This window comes from Lagenorhynchus albirostris, chromosome 19 (assembly GCF_949774975.1).
Source record: "Lagenorhynchus albirostris chromosome 19, mLagAlb1.1, whole genome shotgun sequence".
Classification (NCBI taxonomy): Eukaryota; Metazoa; Chordata; class Mammalia; order Artiodactyla; family Delphinidae; genus Lagenorhynchus; species Lagenorhynchus albirostris.
The window spans coordinates 18,274,649-18,299,635 of NC_083113.1; the positions used below are offsets into that span (position 1 = coordinate 18,274,649).

Consider the following 24,987-nt stretch of genomic DNA (forward strand, 5'->3'; position numbering starts at 1 on the left):
ATCTGTTCATCCACTGGTGGACGTTTGGGTTGTTTCCACCTATCGGCTATTGTGAACAGTGCTATACAAGTATTTGTTTGGTCATCTGTTTACAATTCTTTTGAATATATAAGTGGAATTGCTGAATCACATATCCTGCTCGTATCATGAGACAGTATCGGCAAGCCAAAACTGAGGGACATTCTCTAAAATAACTGGCTTGTAATCATCAAAAACGTTAAGGATATGAAAGTTAGGGAAAGATGGGGGAAATTTCCCAGATGCAGGAACTAAAGAGACAGGACTGCTAAATGCAACACATGATCCTGGACTGGTTGCCTTACTATTAAGGAAGCTACCAGAACAGTTGGTGAAACCGAATGGGTCAGAGGAGTAGATAGATGTTGGTAACGTATCGGTGTACTTTCCTGATGTTGGAGACCGTTTGGTGGTTATATAGGAAAATGTCCCTGTTTGTGAAAAACACACACCAGTATTTGGGGGTGATGGAGCATCATGCCAACAAGTTACTGTAAAACGGCTCATAAAAAAATCGTTTTGCCTGGTGCTTACAAATTTTCTGTGGGTTTGGGATTGTTTCAAAATGAAACAAAATTAATTGAAAATATTTGATGTATTTTCCCTCAAGGGCTCTCCATATTTGTTTCCCATTTCCTCCTCTTGTCTCTTGAATATTCTCCATTTAGAGTCTTGCCTCCTCATTCCCACTTGATAGGGCGAGTGTTAAAGTCACCGATGAGCTCTATGCTCCTGAATCCAGTAGTCAAGCCCCAGGCTGCACCTTACTCTTGCCTCATCAGTGGCATCTGGCAGGTGGATGTCGTCTTCCTCACTCAGCCTCCTGACCTTCCTCCCACCTTGCTGGCTGCTCCTTCTCGGACATCTCTCTGCTAATCCCTTCTTATCTCTCCTAAATTCTAGATGTTGGGTGCCCAAAACTCAGTTCCGGGGCCTCTTCCCTATGCTTTCTACCCTCACTCCCTTGGAGACCTCATCCAGCCTTTACCTACTACCTATCTACAGATGACCCTCTAACTTCTACCTGCAGCCTGGACTCCTCCTGAGTTCCCCACTTGTGTACCTGACCATCTGCCTGCTCACCATCTCTGCCCCTATGCCTAACAGACATCTCAGCTCAACATGTCCAAACCTGAGCTCCCAGCCTTCCGTGTTTTGCTCTCCCCCCAATAGTCTTCCTCATCCCAGTAAAAGGCAACTCCATCCTTCCTTTGCTCAAGGGAAAAACCTTGAAATCACCCTAGACACCTTACTGTCTCTCATATCCCATATCTGAACAGGCAGCTATCACAAGGATCCTTCCTTCAAAGCGTGTCTAGAATCTAACCATCTCTGACCACCTCCACTCCTTCTACCCTGCTCCTTCCCCACTCCTCGGAACTATGACAGTAGCATCTAACTGGTCTCTCTGCCTCTCCCTTTGCCCCCTCAGTCCCTGTCGCTCCTCTAATGACCGCTGTTCAGCGGATGCTCATCTCACTCTCTTCAAAGCCTAAGTCCTGATAATGGCCCACAGTCTATCTTAGATTGGATGCTCCAGAGGCTGATGCTGAGACAAGAGCTGGAGTACAAGTGGTTCACTGGGGAGGTGATTCCCAGGAGCAGGGGGAGATAAACAGGGAAGTGAGACAGGAAAGGAAGGAAGCCAACACGAGGTGTGTTAATCAGTGGGTTACCGCTGTAAGCACCAGAGTTCCATGCTTCTGGGGACCTCTGGGAGGCTGCCTAGGGCAGGCCTCATAATTGTCAAAGGCAAGCAGCAAGGTACCTGGGTATTTATTCACCAGCTCCACATTGGTTGGGGGCTACTCCCAGGGAACTAACTCCCTGGCCTGCCCTGCTGCACTCCTGTGGCCAGAAGAGGCCCTCAGACAGAGAGCTGCAGGGGCAGTAGGAAGCCAGAGGGTTTGCGTGCCTCCCATGGACAGTGCTGAAGGGATATAGGTGGGGCACTGGCAGCACTTTCTTCAAAGGCCCTACATGCTCCGACTTCTGTCCTATACCAGGTACCCCTGTGACCTCACCTCCTCTCACTTCTCACTCCTTTACTTACTCCAGCCACACAAGCTTCCTTCCTGCTGTTTCTCAAACACGTCATGCATGGTTCTACCACAGGACCTTTGCACTTGCAGCCACCTTGCCCAAAGTGCTCTTCTACCAGGTATCTGCCTGTCTCTCACCTTACCTTCTTTAGAGGCTTTATCTAAATGTTACCAGCCCAGCAAGGCCTTCCTGAGAAAACAGGTGGCACCCTCCAGTTCGGACAATCTGAAGAGAGTTTAATAAAGTACTATTTACAAAGGGTAGACAGGGTATAGGGAAACTGGAAGGGGTGGTAATTTGCCCTGGGGCTAATGAAGGCAGCCATAGTTACCATAGCTAGGCCTGAAACGGCAAGGAAAGGATGTGTTCTTGGAGCTTGGTGGACTGTATGAGAAGACTCTTAATAGGGGGTGAGGCCTTTGGAGGAGGGATGAGGGAGGCTGACCTCAGTTGCCTTCTGCCCTCCAGCCTCCTGAAGGTGTTTCCCATCAGCCATGACCAAAAGGAAGCCAGAGGGTAAGGGAACCCCTTCATGCTGTTCACAGATGTCAGCCCACAAGGAACAAGGTAGAAAAAGAGGGACAAATGGTAGGTGTCCAGCACACCAGGCAAAATAGCAATACACACATACTGCCTATCCCCTTCTCTGCTTAATTTTTCCCCTTCACTTAGTACCACCTAACCTATGATATATTTTGCTTATTTATTTATTTTTTGTCCATCTCCCTCTACAGGAGCATAAACTCCACAAGGTCAGGGCTTTTTGCCTTCTTCATTCACTACTGTATGCTGACAGCACCTAAACTAATGCTAGGCATATAGTCGGTGTTCAATGAATAGTTTTTGATTGGATAAGGTGGCTACCTAGCTGTGGCAGACAGAGTAATGCCCCCAAATATGTCCACATCCTAAACCTAGGAATCTGTAGATATGTTAGGTTATGTGGCAAAGGGGAAGTAAGGTTGCAAATGGAATTAAGGTTAATCAGTTGACCTTGAAATAATCAGATTACCCTGGATAATCTGGGTGAGCCCAATGTAATCGTGAGTCCAGAAGAGTCAGAGTCAGAGATATTTAAAGATGCTACACTGCTGGCTTTGAAGATGGAGGAAGAGGCCACAAGCCAAAGAATGTGGGCAGCCTCTAGAAGCTGGAAAAGTCAAGGAAACAGATTCTCCCCTAGAGTCACCAGAAAAGAACGTGGTTCTGCTGACACCTTGAATTTAGCCTGGTAAACCCATTTCAGACTTCTGATCTCTAGAATTGCATGATGATAAACCTGTGTTGTTTTAAGCCACTCAGTTTGTGGTAATATGTCACAGCAGCAATACGAAACGAATACACTAGCTGTTGTTTTTAACGGCTGGAGCATGGGTTCTGGAGCCAGTTATCTGGGGGATCTTGCACCTTTCCTTTTCTCTGTAAATAAGCCTATTGATTGCTCCTTCATCCCAGCTGTGGTTTAAGGATTTGGTGAGCTCATGCATGACATGCACATGGCTTAGAGCCTGGCCTCCAGTCGCCCCTCCACTTGACCACAGACCCTACAAGTGCCTGGTAGACTGCAGACAGTACATATTTATGGAAGGATGAATACATTTCATCAAATGCTGTTCCATAATAGACTTCATCTTCCCTCTGCTTTTAGAACACTGGGTTTTCTCCCTATTTTCATTTTTACTCTTGTTAATAAAACTGAGAATCTTGGGACTTCCCTGGTGGTCCAGTGGGTAAGACTCTGCACTCCCAATGCAGGGGACCCAGGTTCAATCCCTGGTTGGGGAACTAGATCCTGTATTCCACAACTAAGAAGACCGCATGCTGCAACTAAGAAGTCCGCATGCTGCAACTAGAAGATCCCATGTGCCGCAACTAAGACCCGGTGCAGCCAAAATAAATAAATTAATTAATTAATTAAATATTTTTTAAAATGGAGAATCTTCGTGCACAGTTTTTTTGTTTTTGTTTTTTTGAAATTAGTCTTCTACTTCTTCAAAACAAGGGGCCCTGCTGGCTGCAAGGCTGGTGCTCACCACACAAAAGCAGATGGCTGCCTTCAGCGCAGGGTGGCTCAGCTCACCCGGCAGCTAAGCACCTCCCAGGACAGTGAGGCCCACGTGGTCAGCCCAGCTGGAGATGGAAGGTGCGAGGGGGGAGAAGGCAGACTAGAGGCTGTGTCTGAAGTCACTTTGATGAATTCCATTCCTGGGCTGGGCTTCCACTGGGCTCCTCCACCAGGGCATGGGAAAGTAGGGGAGGCAAGGGGATGGAGAACCAAGAGAGTGAGTGATGGTGCTGCAGTCATCTGAGCCAAGGAAGCCTCTCTGTGAGGCAAGAGAAGTGTCAGGGGCCAGTTCAGCAGCTCTGGGCGGTGCCGGCCAGGGTGAGCGCATCCAAACTGCCCTCCCTTCTGGTACTCTTCCATGATCGGCGCTCCTGAGGCTGCACACCCACTGCCTGGGCAGGGAGGTGGGGGCTTCCCCAGATGTCTGGGACAGTGAGAGAGGCTGAGCTCTGAGCGAGCAGGGGACAGAGGAAGCAGGGAAGCGAGCTCCAGCCCTCTGCAGACCACTTTCCATGTGTCTAGCTCTGTGCTGCCCACAGCTGGTGCCCCTATAACCCACAGAACCTGAGTTTGTAACTCAGAGGGGAGGAAAGGGTTGTGAAGTGAAGCCAGCAGGAGAACAAAGGAGGCTTTGCTTGAGAGGAAGGCACCTTCAAGTGAGGCCCCCAGGGCCTGGGGAAGTGACTCACAGGCCCCGGGGATGGACCCACCCAGGAGGGCTCTGTGGGACTGAGAATGCAGCCCAGCTGCCCACGGGGTGGGGAAAGGGTTGTCAGGCTCCTGCTTTAGTTGGGTAGCCCTCACCCAGTGCGCCCCCTACTGCCCTCCCTCAGGATCTGGTGTGCATCCAGACTGGGGGTTTGGGGGCGGCCCTGTGCTCACTGGGCACTGCCAGGCCGGGCTGTTGCCACTGCTTTGGCTTCTGCCGCCTTGGCTGCGGGCACGGTCCCCTCTGCCTAAGCTTCACTCCCATTGGCCCAGCAGGGACCTGGGCTCCCCAACTCTCAGCAGAGCCATACTGCTGCCCTGCCGGAGCGAGGCCATCAGCGCCACCAAAGGTGGCACTGTTAGCGTTTGGCTCCGTCCCGGGCTCCCTGGATGCCTGTGATGAGAACTTGGAGAGCCCTGGCAGCGCCCCTCGGGCAGTTGCATAACCTTCCCCAGTTATGCTCCTTATACTGTGTGGCAACCGGGCGAGAATTCCAGGACCTTGCACATACTCGTACAAATCTGCCTTCACGCTGTTTGGCTGCAGGGAGAGGCGTGTCTCTGTGGGCCCCGGGAAATGGGGGTGTGTTCGCGTCCAAGAGGGCGTGGCCCGCGTCCGGAGTGGGAACAACCGCCTCGCCCAGTTGGTGCAGGCTGTTTGCCCCAAACCGCAGCTTCCGCGGGAGCCCTGGACCGGGTCCAGGACGCAGAGGAGGAAGCTCTGGTGACAGTCTAGACATGGGCTTTGAACAGCAGCCTTGGCCCGCCCCCCCCCCACCCCAAGCAGCTCAAGCCCGTGGCAGGTGGCGCACCTCCCGCCCCATCCAGCCAGGGATGTAGGGACCCCTGTTTTCCTAGGAGCAGGGCCGGCATCCTCCCAGGGGCTTGGCTTGGGCGTCCCAGCGCTTCCCTGGCTCCGGCCCTGCTCTTCTAAGGCTGTATCGCAGTTTGTGATGCCTGTGTGAGGAGGTCCTGGGAGTCAAGGCCTGGATGACCCAGCTGTTGTCATCCTAGAGCCATGACTCAGTCGAGCAAGAGTGCTGTCCAGCTCAGCAGCGAGGCCCAGAGATGGCTGTCAGGATTGGCTGTTCTGTGTAATGGAAACAAAGAGGAGAATCCAAATGCAGCTGACCTCCAGCCATCTCCTTTGTATTCCCCCTGGGGAGTGTGCCTGCCTCTGTCCCTGGATCTCTCATTAGAATTTCAGAGAAGCCTTGTTCACTATGGAGGTGCCAGTCATTGAGGCCGCAGAGGTTGCCGGCTCTACTTGCGAGTCAAGGGATTTGCGGGTCATCTATATTCGATGTTACGACAAACTTGAAAACTGTACTATGGAAAGGTCTTTTCCAGATAACTTTACAGGACCTCAAGTAAACAATTCTTGTGGATAAACAGACGTCTTCTCTTAGCCCTGTGGGCTGTCTTGTCCTCCAAGTACCTGCAGTGGCTGGTACATGCTGGCTGTCAAACAATCAATGGCACAGGTGGCCAGGAAGATAAAGATCTTTGCAGTAAGCAGGACCCTTTTGCTGACCGAGGTCCAAAGCCCCTGCAGCCACCTAGCCCACTGTTCAAGCCAAAGTTACACGACCCCAAAATAGCACAAATACTGTCCAAGACATCCTTCCACTGGGGGTAAGAGGGTGAGATTGGAAACACAGGGGGCCTCCTCCCTGTGAATAAACAACTACCTACAGGCAGCAACGCCTGGATACATATCCCAGGATTGGCCCCCCACTCTGCCTGAGGCTCTGAGGTTTGAAGAGCTCCCCACGGGTCAAGCAGGTGTCTTGTTTTTCCAGCTCTGGGGCTTGGGAGAAGAGAGCTGCCATCTGGTGTTCCCAAACAAGATCAACCAGGGGCAGGGGGTGAGGCTGGGGGGCTTCCCAGGGGCTGGGCTCTCCTTCCACTAACAGCTCTCAGAGCCATGCCCCTGGACTTACCGAGGACTTGAGGGCAGGGACTGAGGCAGGGGTTGTGAAATCCTTTTCTGACCCACAGCCCTCCCTGGGGTTGGGTTCCATTTGGGTCACTCTGATTCTTCTGAGAGAATGTCACTGCTAGTCTGGCTCCTGGCAGGAAGCTGCCCTTAGCTGCCACGCATACTCTTTTCTTTCTCTTGGTCCACAAAGGGCTGCCTCATGAGCCTCAATCTTCAGGTAGGGCAAGGCTTCTCTCTACATGGAGCCGCCTCCTTTGGGTGGCATGGGGGTGAGCAGAACGACAGTCAGCCACGTCTCATCACATCTGAGCCAAGGCCAGCGTTACGTGGCTGTCTTTGTGCTAAACACATTTGCCCACCCACCTTAAAGTCAACAGAAGTCGAGGCCATCAAACTGCGACATCACAGTTCTCACAACATCCCTCATCAGCCCAGATATCAGGCTCAAGGGCAGCAGCTGTGCTCTCTAGCCAAGAGCTGGCCCTCCAGCTCTGTCTAGAACTCCCCATTGGCTTGAACCAAGTGCCCTGCCTCGAACTGAAAATCCTCTGGCAGCTCCTGCATCTGAACGTTCCGTCTTGTCATCCACTTAGGAGGAACTCCAGTCTTGTGGGTCCTGCAGGGCCCCTGCAGCTGTCGTCCTGTCTCTGGGGAGTCAGGAGGGTGGACAGGGCCTGATGGGATGGGGCCATCTTGGCAGGTCTGCCTCCTGGATGGGAAGAAGGGTAATCTCCAACCCCGTGCTCTAATTAGGCTCTGCTGGATTCAACCAAATGGGTATTCTCTTGGTCAGGGGCTCAACGGAGCCATTTCTCACATCCATGCTTCTCTGCCCCTCTGTCAAATGTGTTAGTGGTTTGGTTTACATATACACGTGCACAAAATGAATATAGTGCAAAAGGGCCCAACCCTCCACGGCAACTCCTCACCTAGATCAGGAAGGTTCAGTATTTGGGACTAGGGCTACTCAAGGTGCTTATTCAGTGGTCAAGCCAAGTCCCAAGTGGGGGGAGCAGCGGCTTAAGAGTCACTCAAGCCAGAGCACCTTCTTGCGGCTGCCTCGGTAGATTAGAAACGAAGCGCTAGAGCTGGGTGTATAATTCATAAAATATCCTTTATTTATTCTACGGAACACAGTCAAGTGGTAGCTTTAAATTAAAAAAAAAAAAGCTTTTTAAAAGATATTAGTGTCGTGACCTGACTTTGAGCTCCGTGTCATTAGGACAGTGGCCAAAGCCACCTGTTGTAGCTTTGCAGCGTTCCTGCACGGGCAGAGGTCTGGTGGGGAAGAGGGAAGTGTTGGCACAGCTATCTGTCCAGTTGCTTATAATCAAGAATAATTTATGAAGAGCAGAAGTAACACTTATATTGCTGGCAACTGATCAAGAGATTACTTACAATATAGTACATCCATTCCAGGAAGCATAAAGATGTTTGTACTTACTGTTTATAGGGACTATCTTAGAATTTTTGCATCACTTTGGGAACATGGTACTTCTCTACAAATTTAGAAATTCCCTAAATCATACTTCCTGGTTTGTCTTAATTAGTAAGGAGATAAGAGTAACATTCAGTAAGGTAGTTACTCTTTTTTTTTTTTTTTAGCACAATGGTTTAATCAAAATGATAGTTTGCTTGAAAATGTTAGGGAATCTCCACCGACCGGCAACCATGCTGGTTATCATACTATAAAAATCCATAAACACACGCGCGGCACTGAGCCTTTTCCACAAGACTTCCTTTCTAATAAACACAACACTTTCTCCTCCTCTCAGGTGTGAACCTCAGATGCCACAATGCCCGTGTGCCAACTGTAGGCATGTTGCTGAGCAAAGGAGAAGGTTGTCAAGTCTGTCCAGCAAATTCGATTGTACAGTGGGATGGCGACTGCTTTGCGGCCTCAGACAGCACATGGCTGTGGCCCGTCCCCCAGGCAGGGAGAGGCTGGTGGCCCTTACTGGCATGGGAAAGGGTCCTGTCAGTTAGAACATAAGGACTTTGAGGAGAAATACAAAAAGGCTCATTAAAATTGGAGGCCTGCGTAAGTACATTCAAACTCCTCGGAAAGAGACGCCTCGAGGTCCTGTGCAGAGCTAGGGTGACCTGTCCTCATGTGAAGGGCTGCGTGTCCCCTGGCTGGCCTGAGCCATGCGTGGACCGCCTGCCACCTTCTCCTACTGCTCTGCGGCGCTCTAAAGAGGACGTCAACCTCAACCAAAAACCAGAGGGAGGGAAAAATCACAAATATTGAAGACTGGGTTCAAAAGTCCCTGGACACTTTGGGTCTGCCTTTCCCCAGCCTGCATCTGGTTAGGGGCTGTGAATCAGAATTCCGAATCTGCGCTGCCCAGGGGGGACAGGCACAGCAGTGAGGAAACACCCAAATGCAATTAACAACAGCAAGCTCAGGACCCTTGTTCCTGCCCCTCCCCCAGTTACGGCTGTTGGTTCTTCCTCATCTGAACTGAAGGAACCGAGGGAGGAATTCCATCCCCAAACCTCCCTGCACAGCACGGAATGCTGGAATCTGGCTGCCGCTTCTGCACAGGATGGAGCCTCAGTCTTTCGCTTTATAGCATCATTTATGGCATGAACTAGGAACATAATGTGTTTACACAAACACGCAACAATTGTACATCAGCATCTTTACAATATTAAAGGAGTCATATACAAGTCTACAGGCATCGTACAAGGGGCAGTGCTGGCCAGGACGCCCCGCCCACCCAGCAGTTCTCTGCGGTTTCTCCAACCTGGGAAAGAGCCGGGAGGGGAGGGGAGGGGAACTGTGTGTGACAAGGCAGGTGGTATCCATCTTTGGGCCTGTCATCTGAGAGGCAGCAGGTCTGTGAGGACCCCTCAGAGGCAGTCCTCGTTGGAATCCGGGGCCAAGAACCCAAGGTATGACTCTGTCCGGGTCTTACTGGCAAGCTAGTGTAACAGTCTAATTAAAATTCAGTGTGCATATGAGTGTGGGAAAATCAGAGTGGGGGACGGCTTCCTGAGCTGGGGACCCAGAGGATGCTGCTGACAGATGGGCCCCTTCACCGTGGGGCCCATTCCTGAGGTAAGGATGTGGTGTGGCCCCATGGCTGGTCCCGATGGGGAGATGACTTCTATGGGAGCCCAGGTGTGCGCACGCATAGACAGGAATCGAAGGCCCTGGGCATTAGTTGGTCAGGTGGCTCTCAAGTGTGGCCTGTGCCCCAGGTGGCAGCAAAGGTAGGGTCTCAAGTGGCTCCACAGCTATCCATCCCCCACACCCTTACCACCCTCCTCCCAGCAGCCCCACCCCGTGGGAGCCCAGTTTCAGCCCCTGTGGCACTGCCATCCCTGCATCTGCTCCTAGAGCAGGAACCAGAAGTTTCCAAGCCCTGCTCTGCGGGCACCTGGGCCCGAGTGTCCAGCAGCTCTTCCACCCCCCATGCAGACATGCTGCGCGTCCGACTGAGCTGAGCACCAGATAAAGAAGCATTGGTCCTTGTCGGCCTCTCTGACTTGTGCACTTACAGTTACTTCCGTCTTAAATACTGTAGAAAAATAAGCCATCTCTGACGCAAGGAGACCCACTGGAGTCTGCCGTGTGGTGAAGGATGGACAGCTCCTCGGCGTGCACTGGGGAGGCCTCTGCTGACCCTGCCTTGGCACATGTAGAGCCCCGAGGACCGGACTGGGAGCTGAGGGGCCCAGACAACTGGTGGCCGAGTTCTCCCACCTCGGCATCTTTGGGTCACATCAACAGTCCTTCAGTGGACATGCCTCCAGCATCCCACATTCTGTTGCCATGACACATGGGGCCTTGGGGCTCTCTGGGCAGGCTTTGGACCCTCCAGCCCCACCCTCAGTCTCATGGCCACCGCTAAGCAGGCATAGGCAGAACTCCCCAGCACTGTTTCCTGGTCCCTGGGGTGTCCCCAGGGCCCAAAGGCCTCAGGTGGGCACTGAGGCAGGGCCTAGTCCAGGGGCTCCTGCTTTATTCGGACAGCAGTGGGCGTGGGCTGTGGTCGCCGCTCCTCCCGGCAAAGCACATATTCACTGAACTGGGACGAGTCCACGCCACCCCCGCAGGACGCAGCCATGCTGAAACCCCTCTGGAACAGCCTCTCCAGGACCTGCCGGGGAAGAAACAGGGGTCAGTCCCGCCCAGCTGTAAGAGTCTGCCTGCCCTGCCTGGTGGGCAAGTGGGCACTAGCCCAGGGCAAGCTACCTTCTCCTGTTAAGACACGTCTTGCTTCCTGACAGAAGTCCCTGCAGAACATCCAGTGGGGCAGCCACAGAAGGGACAGGGGCGGCCAGGCCCCAGGGCCCCTCAAACAGCCAAACCCTGCTGCCCTCAGGGGTCCACAACCTTGATTGGGCCCCTCTCTCTCCAGACACATGGTCCCAGGTCCCTCTCCCTCACTGAGGCCCCAGTAATAGAGACCCTGCCCCCAGCCTCTGGGCAGCCACCTGCTTCCCTGAGCTGCGAGTCCCAGATGGTTTGATGCCTGGGGGCCCATCAGCTCAAGGGAGCTTGGGGTGGAGAGGAGGCGTCCTCCTGATGTTTGAGTCTCTGCAGGTCTCCGTGTCCACGTGGGCGGGCTTGCGCCTCTGTGAGGGCAGGGCCTGGTCACTGTGTCTGACACCTGGGTCCTGCACCTAGCAAGTTCTGACAGACAGCTTGTGGAATTTTCCCCACAAAGTCCACTCTGCCCCAAGCCTGAAATAGGAGTCTGCTCTTGGGTCTGGAAGAGCTGATGGAAAATAGGCCTCCACTCCACGTGGGGCTTCCCAGCTCTTAGACCCATCTGGGGAAAGCCAGTCCAAACACGCACGGGGCGGCTGTTTGGGTGCTGGTGGCCCCGGGCAGCATGACGAGTAGGGGGGCTCCAGGCCGCCGCCACTCTCAGCCTCTGACCTGCTGCTCCCACTGCCTGGGTTTAATTTGAATCCAAAGTCAGACTCTGGGTGTCAAATGAAGCACACTTTGTTGAAAATACTCTAGGCCATTTTTATAGAACATCCTTTCGGGAAAGAAAAAAAAAAGCATAGATCAATTTTTTTAAGTCCATCCCCCAGGCGCCATCATTTAATTATGAGCGGGACATAAATTATGCATCGACACATTGTTGCCTTTTCTGTAAGACGGCACGGAGGGCCTCGCCATTGCCGGGACCGAGCCTCCCTCCATCTCCCTCTGCCGCCGGAGGGCGTCGGCGAGGCACGGGGGAGGCGGCGGCGGCCGGCCAGCCCTCACCTGCACCGAGTTGAGCCGGCAGTAGCCGTTGAGCGGGAAGCGGATGACGTGCGTGGGGTCCTGGTTCCAGCCGGCGTTGACCGAGTTGCACATGACGTCCCCGGTCTCGGGGAAGACCTCCTCGATGAGAGCCTTCTCGCCGCTGAGCGCGATCCGCTCACCCAGGTCCGGCGTGACCCGCACCACCAGGCAGTCGCAGGCCCGGCTGCGGCGCCGCTGCGCCTGCTCCTGCTGCCAGCGCTCCAGCTCGCGCACCATGGGCTGCAGCTGGTAGTAGCGCGCCTCCTCGTACAGCAGGCTGAAGTCCTGTGGGCATGCGCACACGGCTGGGGGTGGTGGGGATCTGACGGGCCGGCTCCAGGGGGCCCCCCCTCACACACCCCGCACCCCCAGGGCACAGTGTGGTCTGGGATGGTTTGTCCCCATTGTAGGGATGGGGAAAACGAGTCTCGGCCTAATGTGTGCCCCCCCAAAAAGGTGTTGCCTCCATGCAGGCAACGGCTGGTGTGCACCTGTCCCAAGATCCCATGAGCTCTTCCATCTGGCCCCAAGCACTGGGGGTGGCTTCATCCCCCTGAAGCAGAGAGAAGCCTCTGGATAGACCCGGAGGCTAGGTTAGAGGAGCCAGAGGCTGTGCGGATGCCTGGAAACCTACTGATTTGTCAGCAAGGCACGGGGCAGCCCCGTCCTCACCTGCCCTGGAGGAGCTCACTGCGGGGCAGGGAGGCGAAACAGACCTGTCTGGGTTGGATTTTCGGCATCCTTATCTACCAGACCTTCTCTGAGCCTCCGTTTCCTCATCTATAAAATGGATGTAAACACCCAGCTCAAAGACGGGGTGAAGCTTAAAGGACAAGGTCGGCCCCTGCCCTTGCAGGCAGTGTGAGGAGGTGTCTGGGGGACACCCACCTCTCACCAGCAGCCCACTCCCGGGCTGGCGGGCTCGCACCAACCACCCCTCAGGCGCTGATGATCAGACCACTGCCCCGGTCAAACACACGTCCACCCACACCCACCCCAGCCCTGAGTAGCTGAGGACCCATGACCACACCACTCAGCTCAAGTCCGGCTGGTGAGCCTGAGGACCCCTGGGGGGAGTCAAGGAAGCCCAACCCCCAAAGCCAGGCCCACCCCACTGTCCCTAAGTCCGTTCCTCCTGCTGACTGACCCCAGCTTTCGGAGTCACCCCAGGGGTGATCAGTCAAGAACCCATCCTGTGGAGCTAGAGACTGTCTTACAGAGTGAATTAAGTCAGAGAGAGAGAAACAAATATCGTATATTAACACATGTATGTGGAACCTAGAAAAATGGTACAGATGAACCGGTCTGCAGGGCAGAAATAGAGACACAGATGTAGAGAACAAAACGTATGGACACCGAGGGGGGAAAGTGGTGGGCGGTAGGATGGTGGTGGGATGAATTGGGAAATTGGGATTGACATGTGTACACTAGTATGTATAAAATAGGCAACTCATAAGAACTGCTGTATAAAAAATAAATAAAATAAAATTCAAACATTTAAAAGAACCCATCCTGTCCCTCCACAGGGGTTCCTCAGGGCACCATGCTGGGCCTTTGCTCTCATCCATGCAAGGTTTGAAATGATGTCTGCAAACCAACAACCCCACTTCCTTCCTCATAGCTCAGAACATCTCCCCCGGATGCCCCACCAGCTCTTCCACACAGGAGTGTGGTGCCACTCCCCCACAGCCTGTTCTTCCCTGGGCCTCCACACAGCCACTCAGGACACAAGCTGCAGGCCAGAGGCACCCTCGAGAGCCCCCGACCCTCGCCATCCACGCCCGTGGTTCCTGCATCTTCTTCCTAAGCGTGAATCTGATCTACCGACTCTGTTCCACCTTCACTGCCTCCACCCTCCTGCTCCCCTGCGTATCCTTTTCCACACAACAGATCTGACGGTCATGCCCTACTCACAACCCTTCCACTGCATTCAGGGTAAAAAGCCGAATGCTGAGCCGGCCACCAAGGTCCTGACACCAAGCAGCAGCCTTCCTTCCTGCTCTTTCCTTCCCCGTTCATACGGTCCCAGGCTGCCACCCATCCGGCTCCTTGCCCTCCCCTCTCCCCTCCCCACCAAGGCCCTCACACCTGTCTGCCCCCGTTCCTCCGCCATCACCCAGAGAAACAGCCTTGCCTCCAAACCCACCCGGGCCCGCTCTCCGCGTGGTTCCCTCTCACAGTGCGCTCTGCTTCTCTGAAGTGTTTGCCCCTGTGGAAGTCAAGTGTTTTTTGGTTCATCGTCTGTCTTCCCACTAGACCGTAACCGCTATGGGGACAGGACCCACGTCTGCCTTGTCTTTCACTGCATTTTCAGCCGGAGTTCGGCTGTTGGCACCCAGGAACTGAACTGAATGAGGGATAAAACAGCCCCAGGGCCACTGGGTCCTCTGGGTGCCGGCAGGAAGAAAGAAAGGAAGGACATTTGCTGGTTGGAGCTGGAGTAGCCCAGGCATGGGCTTCCTGCCTCCGGGATCCCCGTGCCGTGAGGGGCCCAGCACCGGAGGCAGGACTCTCAGAACCAGGTCGGCTGCCGCAGACAGGCTCGCCCGGAGACCTGGGGGTAAGCTTTTGTTTAAGGGTGTTTGGACTGGATCAGTTTTCCCCCTGCCAAGTGCCTACGAGGAACAGATCTGGGAACCTCTAACTCCTGTAACTCCGGCACACGACAGTCGTTCAACACGACAAACATGAAACCGGGGTAAGCGCCACTGCCGCTGCTTAACTGCTGTTACACCCTGATAAATAAGCTAAAAATGTGAGAAAACAAAATTAGTTTAGGAAAACTGATTTAGCCCTCGGCTTCATCGTTTAAGTTTTTATGGTTGCCGTGACAACTGTGGGTCCATTTATGAAGTCACAGCCTACCCTGTGGAACGCCACCGCACAGGCAGTGTGCCACGCAGCTGCCAGCTGCGGACTGACCTTGAAGTCATCTGGGAGCAGCAGTTTCGACGTCCGCAGGAAGCTCAGGACATAGCGGAAAATCTCCCCATCCCGGTCGATGAAATAATGTTGCTTCAAACTGTCCAGGACGATGGGCTCGGTGCCATTGAAGAGGCGGCTTATTCTGGGAGAGATGGGGGCGGAGATGTGGGATGGAAGGGCGGGTCCACCTGCCCCACCCCGACTCCTTAGAGCTCGCCCTGCTGGAGGGGCGAGGCGCCTTACATGGTGACTCTGGGCTGCGCCAGGACTGAACAGGATGTCTGCACACGCCAGCGGCAGCCGGGACACCAGCGCGGCAACCAGCACATGCACACGCCCCGCCTACACTCACAGGCCACAGCCAGAGAGAGGCACACCCAGCTCTGTACGCCCGCCTGCCCGCTGACACAGGTTACAGGCCTGGAAAACCACAGCGAGACACAGACACAGCCACCCCGCCCCACGCACACAAACCCTTGCCGGACAGAACTGCCCAGAAAACCCCCACTGACCACCAGACACGCCAGCGCACGGCCGCCCGCCCAGTGAACACATGTAAACCAGCTGCCATGCTCCCGGGTCACACACATCCACCTCGCCCAACCTGCGTGAACGAGCAGCGGACAGGACACACCCGGGCAGCAGGCACGGCGTCACACGGTCCCCTCGCTCACAACACACAAATCACAGGCAGACCCAGACACATCCCGGTGCGGGACACACCAGGCAGCACGGGTCCACCAGAGACACAGCTACGTACGCTCAACAAACTCACAGACGAACCACCCACAGCCCTGCGCTCAGGGAACCCTAGGGGAGAACAGAGGCAGGCACCGGGGACAGCACGTGTGTGTGCAGCTACAGTGCACGCACGTACACACACACACACACACACACGCATACCCCAGTGTGTACACACATACCAGTGTGGATGCACACAGAACAGTGCACACACGTGCTCCAATGCGTGCACGTGTGCTACAGCGAGTGCGCACTGGGGAGGGGACCGCGAGGGGAGGCCAGGTCCCAGCACCCCACCTTCTGAAGGGCAGTGACTCTGACAGAAGCACAGGACCTGCAGGAGGCTCTCGGGGCGCCTTGATGCCTGGCCCTCTCCACTCCAGGGAGGAGGAACCAGGCCTCCCCACTTCCCAGGGCGGCAGGCTCTGGTTTGGCTAACTTCTCCTACAGACCCCAGGCCCCGGTGGGGAGAGTTAGGATACCCCGAAGAGGGGTGGGGACAGCCAAGAGCTTGAGTCGGGAACCGCAGGGAGGTCGGCGGCGTCTCCCCAGGGGCAGCATCTCCAGACATCCTTCGGCAGACAGGCAGGGCCACATACATGTTCCCAGCTGGACCCTGCACAGCCCGGGAGAAGGGTGGCCCCGACCTGGGCCCCAGGCCTTCCAGCCCAACCTGTACAAGCCTCCCAGGAAGGCTCCCCTCTCCCCAGCAGCCCCCTCCGCAGGCCCTGCCCCACTCCTGCCACTGTGTACCAGGGCAACGAGCTGGGGGTCACGGCACCAAAGCCTCTCTCGGGGCCTCCCATTGACACCAGCCGCTCTGGTGGCCTGGCACACTTCAGGCATTGGCCAGGAGGGTCCGCCCAGGGGTAGAGTGACTAACCTGTTCTCACTCTGGGGACACGGCCCAGCGGGGCCATACAAAGGGCAAGGCTGCCTCGCAGAAGGGCATGAGCAGGCCAGAGCCCATGGGGAGGTGTGGAGAGGCCCGAGCCTGTGGAACCAGTGCTGCGGTCACCCAGATACAGCTCAACTCAGAGCTCCAAAGGCCACGGAGCCCCATCACCCCCCAGGCCTGATGACAATGATACTGGAGCACACAGCCCCGCTGCACAGCTCTGTGGGCTCCAAGGCCTATTCCAGGCCTCAAACTCCCCAAGACCTAACCTCAGCAGAGCCTGGGCATCCAGGTATCAGAATAAGGGCCACCCAGCAGCCCTGGAGACAGACAGGACTGAGCGAGGCGCCAGGTGCCACGGGCAGTCATCCGCAGACTGCTGAGGGACCCCACGCGGCACCAGCAGGAAGAAGTGAGAGCCGTTTCCAAGGTGAGCCAGCACCTGCGAAGCCTCCGTCTCCCTGCAGAATTTGCTCCACCCTCCCTGGCTGAGCTCAAGCTCTGTGCAGCAAGCAATGTCCCACGGCTGCTTGTGCTGCAAACCCTCCTGACATCAGGCTGTGAAGCGCCAGACCTGCTGGTCTGGACGACTCCCAATCCACCACATTCCAGGGCTTCCTGGGTTCTAGGTTGTCTTATGGGTCCCAGGCTAGAAGGCTCTCAATCTGCCTTATTTCAGGACTGGCTGCTTCTAGGTCTTTCCAGGTTCGGTGTCTCTTCACAGACTAAGGCCTTTCATGCCCTCAGGGTCTGAAGCTATCAAGGACATGAGCAGCTTGAGGGAAGGTTAGTCACTTCAAAGGGAGCTCCCGACACGTGCGTGTGGTCTTAAGAGTCCATTGCCACCGCAGGCCACTCTCTGAGGGAGGCTGCAGGTTCGGGGTACCAACTTCAGAAGTCTTCCACAGAATAAGCTGGCCGGTTCTGACCCCAGCTGATAGGGGTTGTTTTCTTTTTCTTCTTTCCTCCTTTTTTTTTTTAAGCCTCGGCTCCAATTTCCTGCATGTTTCAGTGGCAGGTTTTATTAGTTCTAAAGTTCCTGGACATCTTAATTTGTTGCTTCCCACAGTGAGGATGAACGCAAGCGTGGGGCTGCCATGGCAGGAGCTAACGATGTTCCAAGTGCGCTGGCAGACACAGGAGTCCACTCCCAGCCCCGGGCAGCTGGGCGGGGCCGGCTCTGGGCGAGGACCCGTTGGCGCTCCCTGCCTTGCCAAGAACCAGAAGCCCAGGCACAGCTCTGGGGGCACCGGGACCTGAGGGGCTGGGGGGGGGGGCTCCCGGCATTGCCCAGGGTGGGGCTTTGCTGACATCCAGAACCCCCTCCACCCTCGGTGACCTTAACACAATTCTCCATCTCCAGGTGACTTATACATCGGTGACCCTGGATGAGGGACGGATCTTTGTTTCCAGAATTAGTGAAAAACAGTTTTTTAATTTTAATAATTTACTCAAAGAAGGATGAGAGAGAGCTGAGGGGCTCTGGCCAGCAGAGCTGCCCAACCCACTTCTCAGACCTGGCCTGACCCACTGTCCTGACTGTCCTACAGGTCACACCACCCTCCACTGGCCTCTAGGCCCAAGCTTCAGGCCTGAGGAGCAGCTCTCCTGTGAGCCGGAAGCCATCCAGGCAGGACAGATTCATCCTGAGGCCCCAGGAAAGAATGCAGACCGCCACCCGCTCTGGGCACATCCTGCTGGCCCGCGGGTCCCACAGGTCACGGGCCAGCAAGATGGCCCGCCCCACGTCGGAGCAGGACAATGGGTGAGGATGGGCTGTGGGTCTGGGAGGGGAGGACCACCCCCTGCCCGCCCTGTTCCAGGCAGCAGCCTGGAGACAGAATGAGGAGGCCGTTCCCCTCAGGCCTGGGCCATGATTACTCCAGAAAGGCAAGTGTCTGATTTCAGGGAACACTCTTCAGAGACGTCGTGGGCAAGGGTTTCATGAATTTCACTCGCAAACGTCGTCGACCGATTAAGGGATGATCTATCTCAAACAAGGCGCGCATGCCGCAGAAGGCTAAATGGAAATTAAATAAGTGGAATCCATCTCCCATCCTCGACAGGGCTCTGCCAGAGAGCGCCAGGCCGACACGGCTGACATGGCCTCCCAGGTGCTGCCCCCTCCGAGACCCCCAGGTAACAAGCGCCCCAGGCCTAGCCTCTGTCTGCTGAGGGAGCGAAGCTCCAACCGTCACCTGCACCCGATGCCCCCAATTCTGAACGACACACCGCATCCACCTCCAGCACTCCCCCCTGGAGGGCGCCACCCTGGCCTCCAACGAGCTCCCAAAGCCGCCACTTCCACACGCTATGAATCCTCCGTGCTCGACGAGGCAGCCGGATCCGAAAGCTTCCCGGAGCCGCTCCCCCTCGGTGTCTGGGGGATTAATTAACTCCTCTTTTTATTTTAAATGTCTAAAACAGAGGTGATGCCCTGCAGCCGTGGCCCTCCCGCCACCAGCCCTCAGTGGTGGCCGCCTCACTGTACCAGGAGCAAGCGGTCCCCGGCTCAGCAAGTAGCGTGCGGCATCATCTCCAGGAGATGCTCAGAGACCCGTCCCACCTCTGGCCAGCCCTGCTGTTACAGGCGGAAACCAGGTCTGCCCCTAGGAGAGAAATGCCTGAGAGGCAAAAGCAGGAGAGTCAGCAGTGCCCGGCGCCTCCCACAGATGAGTCCAGGAGTCCGGAGCACCGGGGAGCTGGGCAGAGTGTAAAGCTCCCTGCAGGGAGGGTCCGGGTCGGAGACGCTTTGCCCGCTGATGGCGGTATGTGGCCCATGCTTGTCCACAGCTGTGGATACTCCCGAACATCACGGAATTCCTAGCCAGTCGCTGCAACCCCGCCAAATCCAAGGGAGCCTGCTGCTAGCCCTTAGGGTCCAGCAGTGGCCACCCAAACAGGCAAAGAGGACAAATTGCAGCTGCCCCTCACCCTTCCCCTTACGCTCTATCCCAAGGGTTAGGCTCGGAAATAGGATGAACTATTTCTCCCCAGCATGACGCCAAGAATTGCTCACGCAGCGTTGCTCACGAATGGTCCCCTTCAAAGGCCGGGCTTGAGTCTCACTCAAGAGTAACCTGAAGGAACATGAGATTCCCCAGCCAGCTGCTGGCCAGCTGCAGGTGGGGCTGGCTCTGAAAAGTGGCCTCTGCCAGTGAGTCAGGAACTCCCCCTAACACTACCAATGCCACCAGCTCAGGGTCACAAGTCCCTGTGCAAAGCAGCCGTTGACAGGGGCACTCAGCTTCCTGAACCCTAGTTCCCCAGGTCTAGGAGCAGGGGGGCCTTGGAGAGCCCTGCGTGTTGGCTGGTAGCAGGCTACAGATGCTGCCTGTCACCACTGCACGCCCCGGTGCCATGAGGGGCTCGGCTCTTACCTGGAGTCAGGGTACTTGGTGAGCGTGGCCAGGCTGCTGGTGTACATGTGGCCGCCCACGTCGATGTGCACAGGCGCGTTGGACTTAGTGAGCTGGGCTGGCAGTGGGATCCCCTGGGCGGCCAGGGGAGACACAGGCGACCGGGTGAGAGACAACCGAGACATGCTTCCTCCCTCCTGGAGATGGAAACAAGGCACAGAACAAGGGTTTCTCCACGACGGAGCTATGCACTCCTTTTATTGCCAATGTGATCACAGATCTAATCAGATCACTTCTGCCTGTGCCTGATCACATATTCAGCTGACAAATTGTGGCCACCACTGTAATTAAGTGTATTCGCATCATTTTCTTCAAAGTACCAGAGGGAAAAAAGAAAGATGCTTATTAGCAATAAGAAATCAAGAAAAAAAAATTTTGTTCAAGGTGTCAGCCTCCAGGGGCATAAAACAAACTGCAAAATTCTAATTAAAGGTCGTGGGCTTCTGTATTAGATGTGAAATATCCCCTGACAAACGAATCACCAATTTGTGAATTGGGATTCAGGGGTTTTTGCAAGTTTGTCTCAGTAACGAGACACCTCTAAATTAGGGACTTCCTCAGCACCTAAGGCATTGAGTTTTATACATGTAGTAAATTTCACATCAAATTAAGAGCATTTTTGTTTCCAAAAAAAATACATAATCGTGCGGCCAGTCAACAGCCGTCTCTTGAATGCCACCGCTGTGACTGCAGCTGCGAGGAAGGGCAGCCAGTGAGCTGGCGCTTGGGAAGACGGCAAATAGGAGGACACCAGCCTTTGACCCAGCCCACCCTGCTGGCTCTCACCGCGGGGCCAGTGCTGCCGTGGGCGTGAAGCGAGGACCCGCTCGGCCGCTCCTTGCGGTGAGGCATCTAGGCTTCCATCGCTGCCCAGAGTATCTGTGGGAAGCACCAACACAACCAGACAGGACTTACTCCTCAGTGGTCCTGGGCGCCGTGTCTCCCAGTCAAAGATGCTTACAATTGTCCTTTATGAACATGCGTCCCAGGACCCCATGCCCTACCACACTGCCCGCTACTATCCTGTCCCCACACCCCAAAGCAAGCCTCCGGGCCGTAGGAGATTACTTACACACACACATACACACACACACACACACACACACACACACACACACACACACTCACTCACACATGTGCTTTCAGGGCAGCTCCATGTCTGCTAATTCAGCTAATGACAGTACTGAAACATATGCTCACCATTATTGCCCCCAAAATGTTTCAGAACAAATCTGATTTTCTTGGTATTTTGGTTTTGAGACACGTTACCAAGCATGTCTCCTCTTACTTCAGAGAGAACCCTGGGAACCACAGCTCAGAGAGGATCCCCCCCCACCCTCCATGGGCTTCGGAGCCCCAGGACCTCTTTGAACACCATCTCTGCAGTGTTAAGATGCAGTTTGCAACTGGCTGGACACAGAGAAGCCAGGGAAGAGCGAAAGTCACTTAGGAAGCCACCGCTCCCCCTGTGGCTCCTTAGAGAAGAAAACTTCTCTTTGTTTGCCCAGCCTGCACCTCTGCAGTTTCTCCCCAGACCCCGGGAATGGTCTTGTCTGTGCCTAATATATTCCAGATCCCTTTGGGATCACAGCCCCAAGGCATTAGAGAAAGCTGGCCAGAAGGAGACAGCAGCTCAGCTAATGAACACTCTCTCCTGCCTCTCCTCTCAGCCGCAACCACCTGAAATAAGCCTGTCCCACAGTCTCTAGAAGCTGTCTGAGAACACTTGCAGGCCCCATGCAGGAGAGCTGGAGGAGAGCAGGTTTAAGCAGACCCCTTCCACTGACCCGGGGCTGGGGGAGACGGGCACAGTGACTATCACCCCCCCGCCCCCACTGGCTTCCATATACCTAAACCTGGACTTATCCGTTGCAGGTTTAATCCGAACCTCTCTCAAGGATTGACTTTGTGCCTTGAAATTCAACATCCAGTTTTAATACATGAACCAAGGTCCAATGAGAATCAAATCCTGCAAATTTAAGCCGGGCCACTCTCCCAGGATTTGTCCTGCCCTCGGTGTCCCAGCAAGTCCTCTGACAGGAAACCGGTGGGGGGTGGCTATTAGCAGACAGTCATGTTTAACTTCTAGCTGTCCAGGGTCTGCTGCTTTGGGCATTCCTGAGTTCCCGCAAGCTTCAAAAAGAAAACCAGGTCACTTATCTCAAGGAAGTTCTGAGAAACCAAAACATATCTCAGGAATGGGCTATCCTGCCCTGGGAGGCTCTGCTAGGGAGGAGTCAGAAGGAAAGCCACACTGAGGATAAACTGTGCTGGAAGGAATTCCGATGGAACGTCTATCAAAGCAGACTGCACAATGCCGGCCCTACTGCCAGGACACTACTCAGAAGTGACATTTAACACCAAGTACCCATCACAAAAGCTGCTCGATCCTGTTCTCACCCAGACTTTTCCATCGCAGGCACCACCTGATGTTCATGGCACACCAGAAACTCACCATTGGAAGCCCCAGGCTGTACGCCTTGCCGCGAACCTCCACTGCTCCCTCCGACAAACGCATCTGTGCTGGACAACGACCCTTTCCCCGAGACCACTGCCAAGGTCAGAAGCATAAAGTGGGTGCAGGAAGAGACACAAGTTCATTCCGCCAGCACCAGCATCAAACTCACGACCAGCCCCAGCTCGCCACGCCCCTCCCGAGGCTCAGCCAAACCGCCTGTTGCAGGGGCCTCGGCGGTCGTGTGCTGCACGGCCCGCGGGTTTCCAAACCGGCTGGGTACTGACCCGCTTCTCCAAGCTGCGGCGGGAGCCCGGGGTCCCGCGCCCGCCCGCCACCGAGCCCCGCCCGCCCGAGCAGAGGGAAGCGAGCAGAATGCCACGCTCATTTACACACAAAATGATTTTGTGTCCTATTGTGCTCGCAGTTGTTCAGCTCTCTGGGGGTGATTAAACTGGCTGAGCTGCGGCAGCTTGAGACGATTTCACTAAATCGCTTCTTCGTGAAGTCGCTTCTTTGCTAAGCTGTTATTTTAACCATAAAAGGTAAACAGAAGGCGGCTCGAGAACTCCCTTCAGGTCTGCGCCCAGGGCGCCAGCCCCGGGCAAGAGGGCCAGGGGCCTGCAGAATTGTCCAGGGGGCGGGCCGGAAGGGAGGCAGGCGGGCCACCTGGCGCGCGCCAGCCCGGCCGCGGAACCCGCCGGCCGGTGTGAACTTCGTTCGGGGCGGCCGGAGCCGGCTGGGTGCAGGCCGGCGGCGCCGCGGGCGGCGGTGGCCGCGGCACCCAAAGTGCCTTGCAGGACCGCGAGGGTGTGCGGCACGGGCGGGGCGGAAGACAAAGTTAAATCAAGAGGCAGATACTTAGAGACCACAGATGGGAAGCTCGCCTAATTAAGGACGTAAAAGCGCTTTTGTTCTCAAAGTTTATTGTTGCCGGGATTTAAAAAAAAATTAATTGAAACTAATGCTGTTATTCACTCGTGCACTTAAATTCCTTCATGCACATTTGAGACGCAGAGTGAAAACTTGAAGCTGATCTTTCTGCAGCCGGAGGTGGGGGGCGCGGGAAGACTGAAACGCGCTCCAGCTACGGGGGAGGGGGGCTGTTTGAGAGTGTGCCGGTGCGCGCGTCCAGGTCAGGGGGTACCGGCGGGAATCGGGGATCCGGAGGCGGCGATCGCATCTCCGCGCGGCCCGCCTGGGGCTCCAGACCCCGCGCGCTTGGGACGACCACCAGACCGCCAGCCCCTCCCGCTCCGTTTCGGACTCGCGGGTGGGCGTCAGAGGACACACATCTGTCCCGTTGGAGACTTTTTCTCTCTCTGATTTGTACACCAAGCCGGGCCCAGTCAGCCGAAGCCCCGGCTGCGTGAGCCAGGTTCTGACCCCGGAAACACGCCGGCCCCGCAGGGCGCTCGGCCCGGCACCGAGGCCCAAGTGCCGGGACGTGAACACCCCCTCACCCCCACCTCCCCGTGCGGCAGGAAGCTCGGTGCCCGCCCGCGTGGGGAGGGTCCACCCGGGGCCAGGGCCGGCCCACGTGGGCAGTCCCCCCCTCTCGCACCAGGCCTTTGTGCTGGGTGCCCCCGTGCCGCCAGCCCCCGCCGCCCTGCACCGGGACAAAGCAGCCGCCCCTCCCACGTCCGAATCACGGCCGGGCGACTTTCTGGGTATCGCAGCCACTTTAGGGACAGGGGTGCGCGTCGCTGAGCGGTGGCCGCCCGCGCGAGGCTTACCTCGGAGCCGGAGCGGCGGATCGGACTCGGGCGCAGCCCCCGCCCCGCGCAGCCGCTGGTCTCGGGCGCCGGGCGCAGCCTCGCCGCCTCTGCTTGCTGCGCGGGTCGCTCCGGTCTCGTCCTGGAGTTACTTTCTCTCTCGCCCCCAACCCTCCCCCCACCCACCCCTCCCGCCCCGGCCCCCGCTTCGCGCGGCCCCTCGCGGCGCGGCGCGCCGGGGCCTCCCCTCCCCGCCCTCCCCTCGCCTCCTCCCCTCCTCGCGGCCGCCGCCGCCGCCGCCTCCTCTTCGCGCCGCTCTCCGGCTGCCCTCCCGCCGCTCCCACCTCCTCTCCTCCCTCCTCTCTCTCCAGCGGCCTTCCCCGATTGCTGGCGAGAAAGCCAGCCCCCCACCTTAGCCCGTAGCCCGCGTCCCGTCGCGGCCGAGCCCGGACGCAAAGGGCAGCGATCCGGCTCCAAATTACCCAGCGCTGCGAGCGCGAGCGGGAGCGCGCGGCGACTCCTGGCTCGGGGCTCGGCTGCGCCGCGGGGCAGAGGATTAGAGTCGCAATTAGCTCCGCGCGCCCGCGCCTGGCGACAAAAACGCGCCGTTTCCCTTCCTTCAGCCGGGCGATCACCACCCGCCTCCCCCGGAGTCCGCGCCTTCCCGCCGGGGCCTCCGCCAGGACCCTCCCGGGAGCGGTGCGCCCAGGCCCCCGCGCCCTCCGCCGCCCAGCCCCCCGCCCCCCGCCGGCCAGCCACGCGGCGCCCGGGCCTCCTCCGGGCTCGGGAGGGGGCGGGGGAGAA

General features: G+C 56.3%; 1 protein-coding gene and 1 non-coding gene across 4 annotated transcripts; one reads left to right on the forward strand and one right to left on the reverse strand.

Moving 5' to 3' along the window:
* Positions 1–3,773: 3,773 nt before the first annotated feature.
* TRNAG-CCC (transfer RNA glycine (anticodon CCC)) lies at positions 3,774–3,846 on the forward strand. Its single transcript has one exon. It is a non-coding gene; the product is annotated as a tRNA-Gly (tRNA).
* A 5,493-nt stretch (positions 3,847–9,339) lies between these two features.
* KCTD15 (potassium channel tetramerization domain containing 15) lies at positions 9,340–24,343 on the reverse strand. Of its 3 annotated transcripts, XM_060130680.1 has the most exons (6): positions 24,205–24,343; positions 22,469–22,564; positions 20,800–20,892; positions 19,975–20,150; positions 14,953–15,097; positions 10,924–12,315 (listed from the first exon to the last, which is right to left on the reverse strand). In XM_060130680.1, the coding sequence occupies exons 3-6, from the start codon at positions 20,863–20,865 to the stop codon at positions 11,842–11,844; spliced, it is 861 nt and encodes a 286-aa protein (XP_059986663.1). In that variant the 5' UTR covers positions 20,866–20,892; positions 22,469–22,564; positions 24,205–24,343; the 3' UTR covers positions 10,924–11,841. The 3 variants fall into 3 exon arrangements, with proteins under 3 accessions (XP_059986662.1, XP_059986665.1, XP_059986663.1); XM_060130679.1 differs by lacking the exons at positions 22,469–22,564; positions 24,205–24,343 and adding an exon at positions 9,340–10,885 and having other exon boundaries at positions 12,010–12,315; positions 20,800–20,877; XM_060130682.1 differs by lacking the exon at positions 22,469–22,564 and having other exon boundaries at positions 10,922–12,315.
* Positions 24,344–24,987: the final 644 nt, after the last annotated feature.